At 31.8% G+C, this 22749-nt stretch overlaps 1 protein-coding gene across 1 annotated transcript; it reads left to right on the forward strand.

Annotated features, from left to right (window-relative positions):
- The first annotated feature begins 1950 nt into the window (after positions 1-1950).
- Positions 1951-21900, forward strand: LOC111715176 (innexin inx2). Its single transcript, XM_023490455.1, has 14 exons — positions 1951-2075; positions 2961-3073; positions 3591-3678; positions 6633-6695; positions 7850-7951; positions 10145-10170; positions 10681-10785; positions 12126-12228; positions 14359-14454; positions 16271-16338; positions 17415-17478; positions 18298-18357; positions 19942-20001; positions 20858-21900. Exons 1-14 carry the CDS (start codon positions 1953-1955, stop codon positions 20960-20962), a joined length of 1176 nt encoding a protein of 391 aa, XP_023346223.1. The 5' UTR covers positions 1951-1952; the 3' UTR covers positions 20963-21900.
- The last annotated feature ends 849 nt before the right edge of the window (positions 21901-22749 follow it).

Raw genomic sequence — 22749 nt, forward strand, 5'->3', positions numbered from 1 at the left:
TCCCATCATTTGACTCCATTTCAATCGATCAAACCAAATTGAATTGACCCCACCCCCCCATGAATTGACTCCCAGTCCATTAACACCTTATCAATTGACTCCCGGCCCAATCAATTTACACCTCATCAATTGACTCCCCATCAATTGACTCCCAATCAATTTACTCCCCATCAATTGACTTCCAAGGAATTGACTCCAAGTCAATTTACTCCCAACCAATTGACTCCTAGTCAATTTACTCCCAACCAATTGACTCCCCATCATCAATTGATTCCCCATTAATCTGCTCCCCATCAATCAATCATCAACCGTTTTTCCCTGTTTATCAAATATGTATTTCCCAAGGGAGAGTCCCAAAAACAGGATGATTCAGTGTAAAAAAAATAGTTTTTGGCACAAACTGTAATTTTTTAATCCCTATATTCTGTTAAACCTTTGAAATGTTACATAAAGACTATGTTAGGTTATGTGATTTAACATAATCTACAACATTGAGTTCACAGATATAGAATTCGAAATCAGAGATTGTGGCAAAGACGCAAGTCCTTTAATAATACATTTTATACAACGAGATTTATTATTTCTCATTTCTTGAAGCTTACGGGGGTTTGATGATTTTTATGCATAAAAATAAAATTTTTTTTCCACTGCCAATTACTGTCTAACTTTATCTAAAGTCGAATTAAAAAAAACAATTTCATAGTTGCACACTTGTAATCCCTTTAGATTAAGAATTTCTTTTGGGCTTCCTGTAAAACTGTTGAAGTATATCAATAACATTCATCACGTCGTTAAACTTCATACTCTAAACAAAGTTAAAATATAAAAGCTAAACCCCAAAATCAAAACCAGAAAAGTGTTGAAAGCAACATTTCTTGAAATCTATAAATTATCAAATTTTCAGATAAAGTGTTTAAGGTGTAAAAAGTACAATTATATCCTATATTAACTTAAGATCCACTTATAATTAGTCAACATTCCCTACACAACGTTTTTAAGCAATTAAAAATGTTTTTGCATTTCTGTTAATATATATGTTAATGTGTATTACTAGTTGAAATGCCCGGCATTGCCCGTGAAAATTTTTTTCATTTAAAAAAATCTGATTTAAAAAGAAATTTTTAAATAAAAATGTCGAATTTTTCTTAGTTTATGTTACTCCCCGGGCATCCATGGGTTATCTCAAAAATGTCGGCACATTCAGTTGGATTCGCAAGATTTGACTTTCTGGATCCGGATCCGGATCCGCAAAAATATGTGGATCCACGGATCCCGATCCAAGGACAAAATATCAACCAAAAACTACAAAAAAAAACTTTTTTACTCTCAAAACCTTAATCTGAACTATTGAAAAAAGAGAGATTAAAAAAATTTCCAGAGTTCTGAATGGTGAATCAAGTTTCAGCATAATAATAATAAGCGAAAATTCTTCTGTGTTAAAAAAATCAGTAAATCTTAAAGAAATGACCTGGATCCGGATCCAAATAAAAATTAAATGGATCCTAAGTACTACATACAAATATAAAAAATATTTATATATGAGAAAAGAGAATTATTATATAGATATTGTGTATAAATCTATTTAGATTAAATCATCAAAAACAAGTTTTCAAGGACTCATTGTTAAACAGTTGAAACAATAAATTTGCACTGAATAAAAAAATCGTGTTTAGAATTTGAATAGTATATAATATGGAAGTTAAAAATTTAAATTTCTCTGATGATTCATTCATTTAATGCGAGATTCAGATAACTGTAAAATAAAAAAAACTATTTGAAAATTCAGGAAAATTAGAAAATTTAGATTTACTTTCTTTGTAGTGTAGAAATCCACAAGTCACATTTAAATGAAATAGATATCAAGTTTCTTGTTTATAGGGAGCAATGGAACAACTCACCGAAATATTGAATGAATGTTTTCTAAACATTTTCTTTTTTAATTTTCAGAGAGGATGGATGTTGTGGACTTCGTGAAGAGTTATCTCTTCAAGAGTGACTCTGCAAATACAGATAATCTGACATTTAAAATACACTACAGGGTCTGCTTTTCCTTCCTCCTAGGATGCATGGCGTTGGTGAGTTATTATTTTGGAAAATTTAGTATACATTTATATATAAATTTTACTTGTCTGGGTGTCTGTTTGGGTGTTTGTCTGTTTGTTTGTATCCAATAAACGTCAAAACGGCTGAACCGATCAGGCCCAAATTTAGTGTAGGACCTCACGTGGCCCCTGGGAAGGTGTATGGCCAATCAGACTTTAAATATGTAATCTTAAAATATTTTTATCTTAAATTATTTTATTTTGTAAAATTTTGAAAATGCGCGAAAAAATATTATGAAATCCTCAAATTTTTAACAACATTTTTTTTACTGTACAAAAGGAGGATGCTCACAGATAAAGCCACAATTAAAAGTTGAAAAAGAAGATGGGCGGGAAGTGCTTTAAAAGCCTATAGTTGCAAATAAATATGTAGCAAGAATCTGGACCAAAAGTATTCTTTTTATTTTTTTATCTATTCAATTCGTCTTCTAAGTTTTTAATATCAAGACTTTCAAAACGTAATTTTAGAAATATTTAGTTTTAAAAAAGCAAAAAGATGAGATTGGTCTAATTTCTAAATGTATGGTGTGCAACTCACAGTGCACACTATGCAGTTTAATATTTATCTAAATTGAAACTGAATTGAATTATTATTATCTGATCAAAAATTTTGAAAATGGTGTTTTTTGTACTTTAAAAAGATTTATGAATTTACGTCTACACTTCCAGTTAAAGGCGTATTTAGGGGATGGGAGGTTATGGGAGCTAAGCTCCCCCCCCTGGAGGAGTGAAATCAGGGTTTTTTAGACCCCAACGGGTGCTGAGCCCCCCCGTGGGAAGAAAACAATGTAAGCCCCCCCTTGGAGAAATTCCTGAATAAGCCCCTGCTTCCAGTCCATTTAAAGTACATTTGTTTAGGTGTCAGCTCGCCAGTACATAGGAGACCCTATCAACTGTATAGTAGATGGTGTGCCTAGTGGTACAATGGATCTGTACTGCTGGATACATGCTACGTTTTCAGTGCCATCTAGGTACAATTTATTCAACTATTTAATTCAATGTTTACAGAGGCCGAATTTAAAGAATTTAAAACCGCGTCGTTAAACCGCCTAAAACCGGTTCTAATTGAGTGCTTTATACAATTTAAAGTGGATTTAACTAGATGTTTGAGCTGCGTCTCAAATTTAAGAGGCGGCTCAAATTCTTTGAATTCGGCTTCAGAATGTCTAAAAAATGATTGGGATTTTTGGAGACTTTTTTTGCATTTCAATGTCCTATACTATAGGCCTGCAGTGTACAATATTATTGTGTGATATTGAAAGTTAAAATTGATCGATAAGAGGACATCAATTCGAGAGCTTTCGTAAATGAAAAGGCTTCAAAATCCTTATTATAGAACACCTTGTATATTTGTAACTAGAATTCTAAGTTTAACATAAAATTAACTTGCTTGAGTATTTATAGATAAGATTATCTAAATTTCTTGTTTAAAAGTTCTCATTTCTCTTGTTTAGAACATGATTATATACATCTATTATATTTCCCTAGATGGGGGAAAGGATCTGAGGAGTATGGAGAGGGAAATCCTGCTGCTATTGGGGAAATAAATCCCCATCCAGGGATAGCCCCACCTCAGGCAAACAATTAGATTCACTTTTATACAACTATCCATCAATCAATTCAACATGTTTTTATTTGAAAAACAGAGAGAGATTACTATGGAACATACTCAGTTATAAAGAAAATAGTTTACTAGTAACTTATTAAATAAATCACAATTAATGTATCGTTCATTTGACCATTTTGAGTCAAAACTTGGGTCTAAAAGTCGTCTTCCTATTCCAGAATTTTATAGTTTTCACTGTAAAAAATGCCGCATGCATGATGTGATTTTAAAAATTTGAATTTTTTTCTTATTCTAGAACACAATTATTCTCGTTTATATGGTTCCTTGTGAATAGAGAATTTCATTTATTGCAGAAACGTTGTTTCGTTTGAGCTATATTAAGTTTATTTGATCAAAGGTTTTCCAAACTTCTTATTTTACAAAATAAATAAGAAAATCTAAAATAAAATTGTGCAATGTAATTCAGTTGAACTGGAAGTATATAGGTTTTAGTTTCCAAGGACACCCCTCTCACCCCACCCACCTCCCTGTACCATCTGAAATATGTTTGAACATCCTCCCTATATCCTGGTGTTTACTTTACTCCAGCATTTATTCTTCTCTTTATTGCTCTATTGACTATCTTTATTTTCACCCCGCCCCCCTCCTCCCCAATCTGATATTTGTTTGAACTCTTCTCCTTTATTCTTTTCTCAATATTTTTAAATATTTTGATATTTCACCCCTTGGTTTATTGCTGTCTGCTTAAAATCAAAGTTTATTTGGTTTAAACGTTTTTTTTTCTCAAGGTTTTAAAGAATTGATATTCACTTTTCAATACAATTATAACATATGAAGGCGTTAAAAAGATGCAGAGATTGCACAGCCGAACTGGTGACTCTGAATAAAATTTTATTTTCTATAATGTTGAAAGTAAAGGTGTGTCCCAAGCCCAGGCCTTCGTTGCTCCCTATTCTCCTGTATATATGTGTCACACTGTTCTGTTATACCATGGTGTAAATGATGGATTCTACTCGCTGGTATCTTATTGTAATTCCATTCTACCTAGAATTCGAAAAGTTCAATTTTTTTTCACTGGAAGTCTTTTTATGCATTTTAAAGTTACAAAATAATAGAGCCCTTTCCACAAACTCAAATTTTTTGATCTTTATATTTGAAACTTAGATTATCTGATCCAACAGAATTCATATTTTGAAATATCTAAGGTCTACGACATTGGGTTGCAATAATATAGGGATTAGAAAATCATACACGCACCTCTGACCCTTTAGTAAAAGTAAATTTAACCTAAAGTCTGACCGCGTCAACCTTGTTGCACCGGCTAGTCCTCTTGAGTGTCTGCTTTATTTACCCAATGTCCGGGCGATACAGTACAAACTGGGACCAGAAAGGTTGACCCGGCTCGGAAATTCAAATGTACTACGGCTACCCGTGCATAGTTTGTGGCAAAGCCTCAATTCATTTGGTCCCATCTTTTATGGCTATAAAAGCAAGGCTTCGGATTAAAAATTGTTCAGTGCAAGACCTCTTTCAGAATGTAAATTTTTAACTTTTAATTATTTTTTTTTACTTTTTGTCCGTGACACCCAGTTTACTTACTAACAAATTGAGACGTGACCATAAAAAGCAAGTTTTGAAAATATCTTAGATGAAGCCAATTTAATTTTCCTTTCAAGTTGAAATAACAATAGAATATATAACTACTCAGCTCCCTTATATACGCATACATTTATTAGTATGAGAGATGGGGGTCGACTCACACTTTTTAAATTTTATCACAGTTTTTATAAAATAACAAAAAACATTGAAAATGAGTTGACAAAATATGAATTTATGAATATGAGTTGACAAAATATGAATTTATGAAAATGAGGTGACAAAATATGAATTTATGAAAATGAGGTGACCAAATATGAATTTATGAGAATGAGTTGACCAAATATGAATTTATGAGAATGAGGTGACAAAATATGAATTTATGAATATGAGTTGACAAAATATGAAATTATGAAAATGAGGTGACAAAATATGAATTTATGAAAATGAGGTGACAAAATATGATTTTATGAAAATGAGGTGACAAAATATGAATTTATGAAAATGAGGTGACAAAATATGAATCTATGGAAAAATATGAACTTATGAAAATGAGGTGACAAAATATGAATTTATGAAAATTTATGTTTTTTGCTTTTCGTTAAAGGCAAACACAAAATTATAAATAGAAATGACTAAACAGAATGACAAAATAATCGTTTTTATTAAAATAGAATAAAAAACGAAAAAACGTTCGTTTTTGTGAAATAAAGACAAAACTATTGTTTTTGTAAAAAATCACTCAACAAAATTATCGTTCTTAAAAAACAAGACTCAGTCCTAAAACCATAAATAAACCTGTCTCAAACTTAAGTTCTAAAGCATTCCAAGTTTATCACATCTCAAACTTTACTCCACCAACTATTATAAAGTTTAAAGGATACAACAGAGAAATTACAAAAGCAAAGTATTTAAAATATAAATAACAAAACAAATGCTCTCGGCGTAACATAACTTAAAGATACTCTTATTACTTCAGTTCATTTACAACGGAACCGTTTTGAATTTTCCATTTTTTCATTTCAAGGTGAACTTGAAAGAAATCATTAAAGTCCCTTTAAAACTATCCTGGTTGCGTATTTTTTGTCTAATATATGGAGAGGGAGGGGGGCCGGGGGGTTCGCCCGACCCGCCGATTGACAGTCCTCCACCTTACCACATAAAAGAAATGGCAAAATTTTTTCACAACTAAGATGCTAAAAAAGTGAAGAAATTCAAGCGTTCTAATGTAATTCGTTTTTAAGCTATTTAGCTATTTTGAAAAAACACGGGGGGTAGAAACCCCCCCCCCCCCCCCCCCCAATTGTGATAGGGTTAAAGAAAGACTAACAAGCGAATTTTAAATTTGAATCTAATCTGAATTGCAGGAAGGAGAGGAGGTGGTTTACCACAAATACTATCAATGGGTCGTCTTCGTTCTATTCCTCCAGGTATAAATATATCTCTTTTAAGATTCAGGGTGTACAACATCATGTTAGATCGTTTAAAGCTCTAACTTACGCTTTTCGGGACTAACCAGAAAGTTAAAAAAAATCCAATATGACACATTTTTAAATAGTTGTTGATCAATTCTTTATATTTAAAAAAATATACAATACAATGGTCTCAAAATTATAAATCTATATCTTATATATTATAAAAATACAATGGTCCCCATAGTAACCTGGAATAGGAAAATGATCAGGAATAAATAAAAAGTACATTGCTACCCAGGGCCAAAAAGGATGAATCTCTAATAATGACCTGAAACTTTATGAAACTAATTGAGAAAAAGACAAGCTGTAGTCAGGGAACCGTAAATGTAAGAGAAGAGATTGAATAAATTCCGTCCAGTCGTCTTTTAATTGTATCATACTTTGTGGGTAGCTCTGTAGATTGAGTTCTAGTTATAAAGTTCCAAAATTCTTCAATATATTTTGGGGACCAATTTGGAAATTATCGACTATGCCTAGTACAATTTTATTTTACAAAAATTAAAAAAATAAATTTTAAAAAAATGTTAAAAAGTGCTCTAAGAGCAGTTACCATCCTTCCAATGGAGTAATCAGTGCCCTGAGTGTTGATTACCATCCCTATAATGGAGTAGTTAGTGTCCTGAGTGTTAATTACCATCCCTCAATTGGAGTAATTAGAGCCCTGAGTGTTATTTACCATCCCTGCAATGGAGTAATTAGTGCCCAGAGTGTTAATTACCATACCTCAAATAGAGTAATTAGTGTCCTGAGTGTTAATTACCATCCCTCAATAGGAGTAATTAGAGCCCTGAGTGTTATTTACCATCCCTGCAATGGAGTAATTAGTGCCCTGAGTGTTAATTACCATCCCTCCAGTAGAGTAATTAGTGCCCTGAGTTTTAATTACAATCCCTCCGATGGAGTAATCAGTATCATTAGTGTGTACTACTATCACTCCAATGGAGCAATCAGTATCCTGAGTGTGTATTACCATCCCTCCGAACCGATGGAACAGTTAGCTCCAGAAGAAGGGACCGAAGAAACTGCTGCAAACTTCAATCTCGCAATTTCTTTATAGAAGCAAAAAGAAAATTTTCACGAACACTCCTTTTAATGAGTAATTATTTTAGGCTCTCTGTTTCCATATTCCCCGAATGATCTGGAAACACTCTGAGGGAGGAATAGTAAAGATGCTGGTGGGGGATCTAGTAGATCCAATGTATATTGTAAGTTATACATAATTTATCCTTATTTTCATCAAGTGTCAAAGTACATGGTGTCTCACTCCAACATCATATTAATAAAACATAATTACAAAATAATAGAATAAATGGACATTGTTGCTAAATTGACGAAAGCAGACAAAGCAGAATACGAGCAGGGATTAGTGATTCCCAGAATTCAGGGCGAATACTTAGTAAATTTTAAAGTTTAATAAATGAATAGTAATTAGTAATGCCAAACGGCTGGACCGAATGGGCTGAAATTTTTTAAGGAAATCCATGGATACCCATTTTATCTTAAAATTAAACACCCTGCACCCCGTCTATTTTTGTCTTACGGATGCTGTCAATAGCCTAAACTAAACTTTCAGTGTACTTCTGCACACTGTACTACTGCACTACTGTACACTGTACTACTTACTGTACTACACTACTGTACACTGTACTACTGTACTACTGTACACTGTACTACTGTACACTGTACTACTGTACACTGTACTACTGTACACTGTACTACAGTACTACTGTACTACTGTACACTGTATTACTGTACACTGTACTACTTTACTACCTGTACACTGTACTACTGTACTACTTGTACACTGTACTACTGTACTACTGTACACTGTACTACTGTACTACTGTACACTGTACTACTGAGCCCAAAACCTAAGACAGGTTATCGTCATGAAACCCAGTTTTGGAACCCGGGTTTCACATATGGGGTTAGGCAGTTTTGTTGATATCAACATTTTTGTTAAAAAATATAATTTTATTTAGTTTCTTCAAATTCTACATTTTTTCGAATCACTTAAATCAAAATCTACACAAATTTAAGACCCCAACAAGGAAACTCGGGAGTTTCGTTCTACGATACTCTTTTAAATTTCGGGCTCTGTGCTACTGTGCAACTGCACATTGAGCTCGAATCAATAAATGTTATAAAATCCTTATCAAAAATTAATTAAATTTTTGTTGAAAATTTATAATTCTTGTTCATTAACTAAATTATTGTTGACATTTCAAGTTATTTTTCCTATTCCCTAGCGACGAAAAGTCTTATTCCGTAGGGACAAAAAGTCCTATTCCGTAGGAACGAAAAGTCCTATTCCGTGGGGACGAAAAGTCTTATTCCCCATGGATGAAAGTCCTGTTCTCTTGGGACGAAAAGTCCTTTATCCCAGGGACGAAAAGTCCTATTCCGCAGGAAAAAAAGTCTTATTCCCTAGGGCCGACAAGTCCTATTACCTAGCAACAAACAGTCCTGTTCCGTAAGGACGACAAGTCCTATTCCCAAGGGACGAAAATTCCTATTTCCTAGGGAAGACAAGTCCTGTTCCACAGGGATGAAAAATAGAAAATCCAGTTTTGTAGCATGTGCTCGGATGGATGAATTGTGGAAAGATTGACAAATGGTTTCTATCATTTATATCAACTGTTCCTTTTTAGATCTCAATTCTCTAGATTTATCAACTTTTCTTCAATTTGTTATTTCCATTGATTCTAATTTGTCTCAGAGTAAATGATATATTTAAACATCTAAAATGAATATTATTTAAGCTAAACAAAGTTAAAAATATTATATATATATTTACTATAATATACCTTAATTTGTTAACTTTATATCTAACAAGGTTGGATTCATAGATTGAACTTTATAAATAAGAGATTTAAATTTATAAAGAAGAGACGGAATTTTTTAGTGTTTGCCGTAATCCCTTCATTAAATAAAGGATCAATTGAATTCACTTCGTAAATCCTAAATGATATTAAAAATTGCATCAAATATAAAGACTGGAACGAACGCAGTGGCCTTTGCTTTTACCACACTTGTTCTAGATCTTCCTGTAATCTATGTATAAAGCACTTGTTTTTAGCTTAAATAAAAAGGGAGTAATTGGCAAAATGCTAAAAGATTTTTGCTTGAGAGATTGCAACTTTTAGATAATTTTAGGTTGTAATATATGGATGATTTGTTTGAAATTAAATTGATTATTTTACGATCCGAGTCGTATATTGCAATTTTCTGAATTTTATGGACGCTACGTTCTTCAGTATGAGTCGTTTTAACAATTTTCTCCTTAGATGTAAGATTATTAGCGATCAAAAGCGATCATTTTTTGCCGTAAGCCTTATATTTTCGCGAACACTCCCCTTAATCCCGCAAAATTTTGTTTTATTTAATCTTTTTTTCTATTTCAGTTCTATAAAAACAAGAAAGAGTTTAGGTTGAGAACTGAAATCTTTATATTTCTATTCCTCTGAGATATTATAAGGCTAATATATACATGGATAACCACAAAGAATGAGGACTGTACAGAATTTAGTTAGGCTTCTTTTATACATTAATGGATCTCTTCAGCTGTACAGTTGATTTATTTTTTGCCAAATCATATAATATATTGTTAGAAGACTATGTTTAAGAAATAACCTTTAAATAGTTAGTTTAACAGAGTTAAAGGTCGTCATCTAAGTCGCATTCTTTGTGGGTAACCCTATATTTATAAAATATATTTGATACCCTAGGACATCACTTTATATATGTAAAATATACATCTTAAAGAAGCCATGGGACTCCTGGGACAACACTTGTATAGTATATAATTTAGAAGTAAAAAGCTGAATTGTTGATCTTAAAAATAAGCACTCGTAAAACCATTCAGTAAATTTTTAATGGTGAATTGATTTTCACTCTTTCTTGTAATAATTCGCTTAAGATAAAGATGGTCTTCATAAAGATGGTTCTTTTATTTTAATCTAATATACTTAATTATTAATAATAATTTAATATTTCAGTTATTTTGCCTGGTGAATGTGATAGCTCAAGTTTACATCACTGACAGGTCAGTAAATATTTTTATACCCCTTGAAAATCCCCCCCACCATCAAACTCTTCGGTAATTGCTAACCCATGGGATATTAAACTAAATTTATCTCAAATAAATGTTAAGTACTAAGTCTGAAAAGTAATTTGATTGTAGATATAAATCTAACAAATTTACTGTAAGCGACAAGGGGTCTCTAGACAAGGGGTCCCTATAGACAAGGGGTCTCTATAGACAAGGGGACCCTATAGACAAGGGGTCTCTATAGACAAGGGGTCCCTATAGACAAGGGGTCTCTATAGACAAGGTGTCCCTATAGACAAGGGGTCCCTATAGACAAGGGGTCTCTAGAGAAAGGGTCTCTAGACTAGGAGTGTCTAGAGAAGGGGACACAAAACAGGGGGTCACTATAAACAAGGAAGTCTATAGACAAGGGGTCTCTAGACAAGGGGTCTCTATAGACAAGGCACTGCGATTTAATGGTCTCACGCTCTCAAGCAAAAATCGTTGAGAATTTTGCCAATTACTTCTAAAAANTTTGATTGTAGATATAAATCTAACAAATTTACTGTAAGCGACTAGGGGTCTCTAGACAAGGGGTCCCTATAGACAAGGGGTCTCTATAGAAATAGACAAGGGGTCCCTATAGACAAGGGGTCTCTATAGACAAGGGGTCCCTACAGACAAGGGGTCCCGAGACACACAAAATGTCGAATTTGAACCCGAATTCGATTTGTAAACTAAATATAAATGACAGAGTAAAAGTGAAGCTAACTCTGGATTTCATTTCTTCAAAAATTTGAAAGTTTTGAAAAATGAATGAATTAAAAAATATAAGAACGTAAAAAGTTGTTAAAATAGGACACTGTTAAGACTGTCATGATTCTCAGACAGTTTGTTATCCTTGACAGTATTTTCAAAATTTTGCCTGGATGATTATTCGCCTCAAACTTTAATTTTCTAATATCTGCAACACAAGTGGAGATTTTAAAAGCCTGATATTTCCAATTTTGAGTATTCTCCAGGTGCAGAGATATCCAGAATGGATGAGACTTTTTTTTACATTAATGATTCCATGAATCTGCAAAATCGTTTTTTTCTTTTAAAACATCATTAAAATTATCATCCTAGAACTTTATTCATCATATTGGAACAAATTCAACCTTTTCATCATATTGGAACAAATTTAAGCTTTTCCTAACTAAAGAATTTTAGGACGTCATTACATTTAATCCTTTGTGGGTAACCCTGTATCAAATTTTGTATTTTGAAAATCAAATGGTTTTGCGAGTTATGCCGACATTAGGTCGAAAATATAAAATATAGAGTTTGAGACCAGTAATGAGTTCCTTGTTTAGATTTCTGGGATACAGTTTCACAACCTATGGTTGGGATGTGTTTACTCTGAACAATATGAACCCTGAAGATAGACCGGATCCTATGAATGTCGTCTTCCCAAAAGTAAGTGACACTTTTGTTATACAGGGTGTCCCAAAAAACATGGGAATTCAGTGACGAATTCGATATCGTCTTTGCTATGGATTAGCACTGTAATACCTAATTTCAAATGCCATAATATTATTATGTCTGATAGAGTTTATTTTATGAAAAGGGTAAAAGACTGTAAAGATGTGCCTATAATGTCTCCGCAAGATGAACAGTGAAGACGGACAAGTTTACTCTGTTTGTATACTGCAATTTTCCTGTTTTACCAAGTAAACCCTTATGCAGTCAAAACATAAACAAAGAAATTGTAAACATAGCACACAAAAATCTTACGAATTACAGCTTTCTCAGTAGGTATCACTATACTAAATCAAAGAATTATTTAAAAAGACGATATCGAATTCGTCACTGAATTCCCATGTTTATTGGGACACCCTGTTTAATAGTTTCTGCCTCATGTTCATGAAATTGTTTTGGTGGATTTAATTGTTGATTTTATTATTTCGAATTTAAAGAAACTAAGTGATCTTTTTATGTACAGTGATAAGCAGAAAACTCTGGAATATTAAGACGACTTTGAGAATCAAGTTTTAACTTTGAAAAGTTCAATGACCATGAACCACAGCAATTGTGCAGTGTAAACAGACCCATTTCACAAAATAATTGATTTTATAAGTGTTCGGTAAAACTATTTGCTCAGTAACACCATCAAATACACTGCAGTATTGCTATAATGTCGTCTTCCTATTCCATAGTTTTCTGGTTATCACTGTACTTTCGGGCAAAGGAAAATATGGTGACTAATTTCTTTAAGTTTTTAAAAAGTGTTATTATGCAGTGCTACATTTGGACAAAACACACTTTCTGGAGATAAATATTTGCCTTTTGTCTAGTTGTAAATGATTTTGAAGTTTTAGTTTAAAGGGTTTTAAAAACTAAACTTTACGTTAATTCAAATAGTAAATGATTCATAAAAATGGTGGTTCATAATTTAGAAATGTTTTGCGCTTAAAAATACTTTGAAGATTAATGAAGAAGCTGCATGGAACTAATTTAAGAAATAAAATGATTTTTAAATCTAAAGTTTTATGTTTTGTGTATAACCCTGAATTTGATTTATGTTTTGTGCATAACGCTGTATTTGATTTAAGTTTTGTACATAACCCTGTATCTGATTTATGTTTTGTGTATAACCCTGTATTTGATTTATGTTTTGTGCATAACCCTGTATCTGATTTGCTCCGTATCTGATACAGCAGTTTAAAAGGCAGTAGCAATTCTGCAGAAATTTATTTATTCAGATTTATTTAGATTTTAGAATATTTAATTTTCGTTAAATTCTAGAAATTTCTTTTTGAAGAGTAAAATATTTTTTTGATTTAATTTTGAATTTTCGTTTTTTTTCTGTTCAAAAACACTTTTTAGATTTGTCTAATTTATTTATGAATTATGTAAATTCTATTGCTCTTCAAGTTGATATTTTTCAACGTATTCGTAAACAGATTTTTTGGTTTATATTGGTGCATTTTTTTTTTCAACCTATAAACCTTTCCTGGGGTCAGAGTTGGCAAACAAAATTTGGTTTCGATCGGTTCTGCCGTTTTTACGTTCAAATTGGATACAAACAAACACACACGACACCCAATCAAACAGAGCACGCAGATTTGAGGGCTCTCGGCCGTAATTCCAGAGAATTAGAACTTTCAAACACAATTTGACCAATTAAACGTAATTTTTTTCTTTTATACTTTTATATCGGCATGATGCAAAAAAAGTATTTAAAGACAACTTTGTTGTTGTAAAATTGTTGAATTATAGAGCAATACGTGAATTCAAATAGAAGAAACCGAATGCCCTGATTAGTCCGGTGTGAGAGAAGCAAAGTATCCTAATAAATAAAGTTTTAATCTCTACCTAGTTTGGATGTCCGAACTCAGGAACCCCTTGACCGATTTGCCTCAAATTTAAGTTGGGGAACTCGGGAGTCTATAAACGGGAATGTTCTTAGCTTGGTTTTGAGATTCTAAGCTGAGTGGGTCCACTTGTATATAGAAAAATGGCTAAAATCGTAACTTACATCCAAGCGCGGATAAACGGCGGGAGTAACCCTGGGCCATACACTAATATTATTGTTCTTGTTTGCAGGTGACGAAATGTACTTTCTTCAAGTATGGAAGCTCTGGTACTATTGAAAGCAGGGATGGATTGTGCATTCTGGCGCTTAATGTTATCAATGAGAAGGTTAGTTCGGAATAGGGTTATACAGCGTTAATTTGTTTCGCGAAATGACCAGAAAACGCGAAAATTTTTTTGGGGGGAAATTTCATTTTTTTGGCATATTTTACCTTTTTTTCGAAAATTCCACTCATTTTAATCCTTTTAGAGACAATTAGATCGTTTTAAACAAACATCTTCCAAGAAACTGAACGCTCGTTCAAAACTTTAATTTTCTAATCCAGGGCTAACCAGAAAACTCTGAGGAAGACGACTTTTAGCATCAAGCTTTAACTTAAAAAATTCCAATGAACATGAGACACAGCAAGCGTGCAGTGCAAACAGCCCCATTTTTACTAAACTCATAACTTAATAAGCGTCTGATAAAATTATTTGCTTTGAACAACATAAAATGCACTTCATTATTATTATAATGTCGTCTTCCAATGGTTTCCTGGTTATCACTTTATTTTTGCAACCCGACCGTGAATACCATAATTCTTTGATATCAGGTTGAAAAGATAAAAGGATAAATTTAGAAAGATCGGAAAATAATGAAATAAAACTAACAAATAAATTTAAAGCTTTCTTTGCTATTTTATTCCCAAATCAGGATATATTTTAGAAAACTATCAAGATTGTGATAGCAAAACTATTATCTCATTATTTGAAAAAATTACTTTTAAACCCTTTTTAAGTTGAAACCTTTTTATGCAAATTTGAAAGGAAAGTTTTTATAAAACATTTAAAAGCTCAAATTTATTTTTCCATTGTGAAATTTATCTTCATGGATTTATCAACTTTAATCCCGAAAAAAAATAAGAAAATACGATGCCCCCATTTTAATTTCTCCATTCAGAACATAATGTCTTGTGAGTTATAAAGAATCCTCCAAGGCCCTGAGCGGGAAAAATGTATTATCCTTCAAGGCCCCCAAAGTTAGAAATATTTAAATCCGTTAAGCACCGAGCTAAAAATTCTCTAAACTAGAAAGATTTTAATCCTCTGAAGCCCTATAGTGATTAAGTTATCAATGAATCAACTTAGAATTCCTCCAATGCCCCGGTCTCGTAAAATAGTTTTTAGATTAGATCAGGTTGGTGACTAGTTGGGAAAACTTATGATTTATTACTTTCACATAATTTTTTTATTAAAAGTATTAGAAGGGGTCAATTTTGTTGGCAAGATTCAAACAATCATTATAATAATGTACATCCCATGGAACTTATATAAAATAATATGTACTGCAGTATTATGGGAGGTATGTAAACAAATCTTAGTCTGTGGACATCACTTCGTGTTTTTACATTACAAACTACAGTACAATATTATTTTATGAGAGTTCATCAACGAGGTTATGGTATATAGAGTGATGAAGTACGCTAATCCTTTACTAATTGTACAGGCCATGTACTCCACTTTCCAAGGTCAATCTGTACATTGCAGTACTCGGGGGTGATTTCTGAAAATATTTATTTCCATTTAAGCAGAAAAAGGTTTTCAATAAAAAAAAATAATAAAACTGTAGACATACTTTCAACTTTTCCGTTAAATAGAGAGAGATGTATGGTTCACAATGGTACTCTAAAAACTCTAATTGATTACGAAGGCACGAGATAATTTTCATATTTTTAAAAACAGCCTTTTCTGTTTTTATTATAAAATACATATTAAAAATGTCAATAATACAAAATAAAACACGTCAATTATATAAAATATAAGAAAAAGAGATTTTTTTTATTTTTTCTAAATTATTTTTTCTTGAGCATAATTTTGTTTCATTTTAAAATTTAGCTGAGAAATAATTTTTAAAGAAACCAGTTTTTAAATTTACGTTATTTAGATTTATGTTTTCTTGTGGTTTATGTTTGTCGGGGTCGCTATCTTCACTATTTGTGCTTTGATCTACAGGTTATTCATCTTTAACCCCTTTTTTCTTCTTGTTTTTCTTCTTTTTATTTCCAAGTGTTCTTGTTCTTGAATTGATTTTGTTTTTGTTCTTGTTCTGTTATTTTCTTCTTCCTTTTAAGAAGTATTTTTGCAATGATTTTTTATTCTTCTCCTTGTTTTTGTTCTTGTTCTAATTTTCAAGAAGTGTTCTTGTGTTTTTAATTTGTTTTTGTTCTTGTACTTATTTTCGTTTTTTACTTCTTTTCTTTTTCTGTTGTTTTTCTTTTGCTCTTGTTCTTTTTCTTCTGCTCTTGTACTTTTTCTTCTTCTCTTGTGCTTTTTCTTCTGCTCTTGTTCTTTTTCTTCTGCTCTTGATCTTTTTCTTCTGCTCTTGTTCTTTTTCTTCTGCTCTTGTACTTTTTCTTCTGCTCTTGTACTTTTTCTTCTGCTCTTGTTCTTTTTCTTCTGCTCTTGTTCTTTTTATTCTGCTCTTGTACTTTTTCTTCTGCTATTGTACTTTTTCTTCTGCTCTTGTTCTTTTTATTCTGTTCTTGTTCTTTTTTTTCTGCTATTGTACTTTTTCTTCTGCTCTTGTTCTTTTTATTCTGCTCTTGTTTTTTTCTGCTCTTGTTCTTTTTCTTCTGCTCTTGTACTTTTTCTTCTGCTCTTGTTCTTTTTATTCTGCTCTTGTTCTTATTTTCTGATCTTGTTCTTTTTTTTCTGCTATTGTAATTTTTCTTCTGCTCTTGTTCTTTTTATTCTGCTCTTGTTTTTTTTCTGCTCTTGTTCTTTTTTTCTGCTCTTGTACTTTTGTTTCTGCTCTTGTTCTTTTTATTCTGCTCTTTTCTTTTTTTCTGCTCTTGTTCTTTTTTTCTGCTCTTGTTCTTTTTCTTTTGCTCTTGTACTTTTTCTTCTGCTCTTGTTCTTTTTATTCTGCTCTTGTTCTTTTTTTCTGCTCTTGTTCTTTTTTTCTGCTCTTGTTCTTTTTTTCTGCTATTGTTCGTTTTTCTCTGTTGATGTTCATGCGCTTGTTCTTTAGTTCTTGTCTTTTTTGTTTTTGATATTTAATTTTTTCACAAAATAATAAATTTTGGTAGAGTGCTGATTATTGCTGTTCCTGCACTGAGAACACAAGTCCTCATGACCTCAACATTATACCAGGTTGAGAAATTAAATTTAAGGTTTTTAATATCAAAACATTTTCCTTGCATAAAACTTTAATTTTAAATCTAATGTTTCAGGAATTAAAATAAAAATTGTGCATAACGTAATCACAAGATTCAAAGATTGAAATTAAAAGAAAAATTATCAAGACAATATAATTTGGACCGGTTTTGGTTTATTTAGCTTTGTCAGAATCGGGATGTGTTTTTTTTTTTTTTTAGAATTTTTCATTTTTATATTTTCTCCTCATATTTGTACAAAAAGCATCATTGTTTTAAAAAAGATAAACATTTTTTGAGGAATTTTACAAAAAAAAGTAACACATTTTTAAAGTTCTGATATTTTTCATTTATTTGTCTCTTCAAATATTTATCGGATTTATGGTTCCTTAAAGAAGTTTGTAAAGATAACAAAAAGTTGATCTCTCTATTTGTTTGCTAGTTTTAATGGAACACATTTGTAAATTTCTAAATTTTGGAAAAAGAGCTAAAGTAAACTATTTCCTGTTCGAAATAACTTTTTACTGTGAAGAATTCCTTGAACAATGTTTAAATGTCTCAACCAGAATATATATTCAAACTCAAGTTGAAAACAAATATTTTAAAGTTTCAATTTTTCTTCAAGCTGTTGTGTGCCAATGTTTCAGCGATATGGTGAAAACTTTTAAATATATTCTTTATCCGAGAAAAGTTAAATCAGTTCTGCACAACCTTGTTTGCTCTTAAAGGGACTGTACACGTAATTTCCAGTGACTTTGACATGTCTGATTCACAAGAGTACCTTGAAAGTATGAACTAACATATATTTGTTCTGTAGGTTGACCGTAAAACTGTGGAGAAGGTGTTGTCCTGTCCTAACCACAGCTTTCTAGATAGGGTAAAATATTATCGGAAGTTAGAGGCCGAATTTAATGAATTTAATTCGCGTCGCTGAACCGCCAAAAATCGTTTTCAATTAATCACCGCGCCGGCTCAAATCTCGAAACACTAAATACAATTTAAAGTGGAACCGACCATGTTTGAGTCGCGTCTCAAAATTTGAGAAGCGGCTCAAATTATTTCTAAAAATTTGAGACGCGGCTTAAATTATTCCTATTCGGCCTCAGAACTTTTGTATTATTAATCTAAGGATCAAGCATTGATCTCCATGTTTTGCAGACCTTCGGTTTAATTTAAATTCTCTTTGATGTCGCTACATGGATAACTATGAATTAGGAATCCAGTCTTTATTCTTAAAGGAAATGAGTTCTTGCTACAACTGTATCCGTGTATCTTTGCAACCCGAAGTCGTAGACATTTGTTATTTCAAGCTAGATCTAATAATATTACTTTAGAATATCATAGGTTTACATCATCAGGTTGCAAAAACTAATTTCCTTTAATTGCGCTCATTTTAAATCAAAAATTGCTTTTCAAAAGTCTGAGCCGTTAGGCAAATATTGGACACTCAAGCTCAAACCTTAAGCATCTAAAACTTTGATTTTACTCTAGCAGACCAGTTTGAAAAAGGTTAAAAAATACAGAAAATTTAGAACATTTAAGCTTGTGAGTTATGATGTCACTTTTGATCATAACATATGTGACAATCACCTTCAACTTACAATTTAAAGTGGAACCGACCATGTTCGAGTCGCGTCTCAAAATTTGAGAAGCGGCTCAAATTATTCCTTAAAATTTTTTGTATTCGGCCTCAGAACTTTTGTATTATTAATCTGAGGATCAAGCATTGATCTCCATGTTCTGCAGAGCCTTGAGTCCTTGCCACAAACTTAATTTTTTTTAATCCGTGTATCGGAGACATTTGTTATTTCAAACTATTAATTTTGTTAGATCTAATAAGTTTGAAATATTATAGGTTTACATCATCAGGTTGCAAAGATATAGGAATAAATTTTTTTTTTTGTAAAAAATCATTTCCTTTAAAAGCAATTTTGAGACTAATCGTTTGATATCAACTATACTTAACAGTTCCGATCTCAAAAAAAATAAGTTTTTTCCTTCAAATTTTCCAAGAAATATTTTTACGCTCATTTGAAATAAAAAATTGTTTTTAAAAAGTGTACTTATCTGAGCCGTTATACAAATATTGGACACTCAAGCTCAAACCTTTAGCATATCAAATTTAGATATTTACTCTAGAAGACTAGTTTGAAAAAGGTTAAAGATTAAAAAATCTAGTACATTTAAGATTGTGATGAGTCATGATATCACTATTAATCATAACATATGTGACAATCACCTTCAACTTACTCTAATTTCATACAAATATTATTATATATAGGTTGGAGAGTATTGGCTTCTTTTCCTCTTGTCACGAAACCTCTCCCCAATTCGACCTATTCTAATTTCATACAAATATTATTATATATAGGTTGGAGAGTATTGGATTCTTTTCCTCTTGTCACGAAACCTCTCCCCAATTCGACCTATTCTAATTTCATACAAATATTATTATATATAGGTTGGAGATTATTGGATTCTTTTCCTCTTGTCACGAAACCTCTCCCCAATTGCAATGCGGGTAAGAAGATTTAAGAAGAATAATATTAATGATTTATAAAATACAAGGTCATCAGGCCGCTTCGCGCCCCCGTTTTTCAGAACAGTTTTAAATTGTAACTATTGTTTTGGAAATCTCCATTTTATTCTTCGTTCTCCATATTCTCGTTTGATTTATTGGATAAATTTATTGGTACCATTTAAATCTTTGACCGAGCAAAAGTGATGGAGATTTGGTAGTTCTTTTTTTCGGATTTATTTTTGTAGAGATAAGCAAACAAGTTGACAGAACTTTTACATTTTCAAAAAACATTCCAATATCCTGAGGCTCTGTTGTGAATCAAATAAGCGGGCAGTCCTTTTATGGATTGTCACATTCATTGAAATAAATTGTGACTTATTTTTTTGTCTTGAGACTTATTTTAGTCTTGAGACTTATTTTCTGTCTTGAAACTTAATTTTAGTCTTAAGACTTGTTTTCTGTCTTGAGACTTAATTTTAGTCTTGAGACTTATTTTAGTCTTGAGGCTTTTTTTAGTCTTGAGACTTATTTTAGTCTTGAGACTTATTTTTATTCTTGAGGCTTATTTTTAGTCTTGAGACTTATTTTAGTCTTGAGACTTACTTTTAGTCTTGAGACTTAGTTTTAGTCTTGAGACTTTTTTTCAGTCTTGAGACTTATTTTTAGTCTTGAGACTTATTTTTAGTCTTGAGACTTATTTTTCTTGAGACTTACTTTTAGTCTTGAGACTTATTTTTAGTCTTGAGACTTTTAGTCTTGAGACTTATTTTTAGTCTTGAGACTTATTTTTAGTCTTGAGACTTATTTTTTGTCTTGAGACTTATTTTTCCTAAATTCAACTAAACTTTGATTTCAGGAGTTGTTTGATGAGCTTCGACCTATTTTGCACCCAGAGCAGAACCATTACGGAGGATACCCAACCCTAACCCCTCAGGAGTACGAAAAGGAGTCCAAGATGTAAACACAACTCCAAAATGTAAACAGAACTCCAAAATGTAAACAAACACAATTCCAAGATGTAAGCACATCGTGGAGACCAGATTTAATGAATAGTGAGAATAATTTGAATCCCGTACCGCAGGTTCAACCAGTTTTCTTGTGCTCTTTAAGTTAAAGAGAGGTGGTTTAGCCACCATTTCCTGGTTCAACAAAGTTGCGCTAATTATTAAATCTGGCCCAAGTTTGATTAAACCATTTAGCACAAAAAACGTCACAGCTTTCCATGTTTTAGTTAAGCCGTGCTCTTATATATTTTAAAGCTTATTTTTTTATTCAACTTTTACTCAGTTTTGTTTAGTCAGAATAGCTGCTACATGTAACAACATTACAAACATTACAAAATTAATTTTCACAAAAATGTTTTATTGAATTAAAGAATTATTTTATTTTATAAAAATGGAGTTTTTGTTTTGTTTTATTGTTCGAGTATGTAAAATGATATTATATATTTGAGATGTAAGATTGTTTGTATGTTGGACAAGATTCTGTTAACTAAAAGTTCAAAATTTTATTGAATTTTATCAACAACTTATCTTTAAAAAGAGAAAAGTGTCCTGATCAGCATATGTTGGACTCAAAAATAACTGTGTAATAGGAAGATGACTTTTAAGAACCTAATGTATATTTTTACCATTAGCTGAAAAATATGACAGTAAAATGGGTTCTGTTTACACTGCACAATTCCTGTGTGTTCATTGGATTACTTAGACTTGGGCCTAGGAGTCGTCTTCGTATTCCATAGATTGATGGGTCCTACTGTACATACACATTTATACAAATGTACCCGCAGCTTCACATTGCAATCTAAATATAAACAAAAAGTATTTCTGAAATGGCTTCCAATAAACAAATAGTTACAATATTTTTATTTCTGTAATAAAATTTTAAATGTGATTTTAATGCTAAAATATATTTTTATTTAAATAAACATCAGAAATATAAACTATTTTATGTGAACTACATAAAGAAGAGGAAAAGGCAATATTTAAAACATTTTTGCGTATGTGTCTATTTGGCTTATTATCTCTATCTGTGACTTTTTTTCTAAAAAACTTGAAAAACGTTCAACCTCAGAACATTAGAACATTAGAACGTTTAACCTTATCATCTTTTTCAACGTCAGAGTTGTGAACAAATCTTGCCAAATTTTTTTTTTATGCATAGGGTAGGGTGCATGGAGGAAAGTCATACGGCGGGTAGGTGTTTAAAAAAATCAGAAATGCTTGAAAACTTTTTTTGAATTAAGCTAAAAAGTTAAAATTTATAAATTTTAAAATCCCTTAAAAAGTGGATAAAATAACAATTGTCACATGTTAATGTTTGTCAAAATTATTTTTCAAATATTTTTCCGACGCACTTTTTGAACCTTTTTTTAAAATATTCCCTTGCACCTTAACCAATAAAGTTAAAAATCTACTTTTTTAATGAGCAGGCCTTAACATGTTGGACTAAGGATATGTATCCCAATACCCTATCTCAAAACAAAGGGCAATTGCATAGGGGGGATGCATTTTTAGACAAAAATAGTCAAGCTGGGATAGGGTTAAAATGATACGACACAAAAATCTGATGACCAATCACCATATCGGCTGTAATTAAAGTTTCCAATCGGAATTCCGCAAAGTTGAGTATATTTGCGCGGAAATAAAAGGTTCGCAAATGTGTTCAAGTAAAAATTCCTGCGTTGGAATTTGGAAACCCAAGCTTTATATTGAGTTCATCAATCAAATCCAAACTTCAGGGGTAAAT

Source organism: Eurytemora carolleeae, unplaced genomic scaffold (genome assembly GCF_000591075.1).
Source record: "Eurytemora carolleeae unplaced genomic scaffold, Eaff_2.0 scaffold1635, whole genome shotgun sequence".
In the NCBI taxonomy this organism is placed as follows: domain Eukaryota; kingdom Metazoa; phylum Arthropoda; class Copepoda; order Calanoida; family Temoridae; genus Eurytemora; species Eurytemora carolleeae.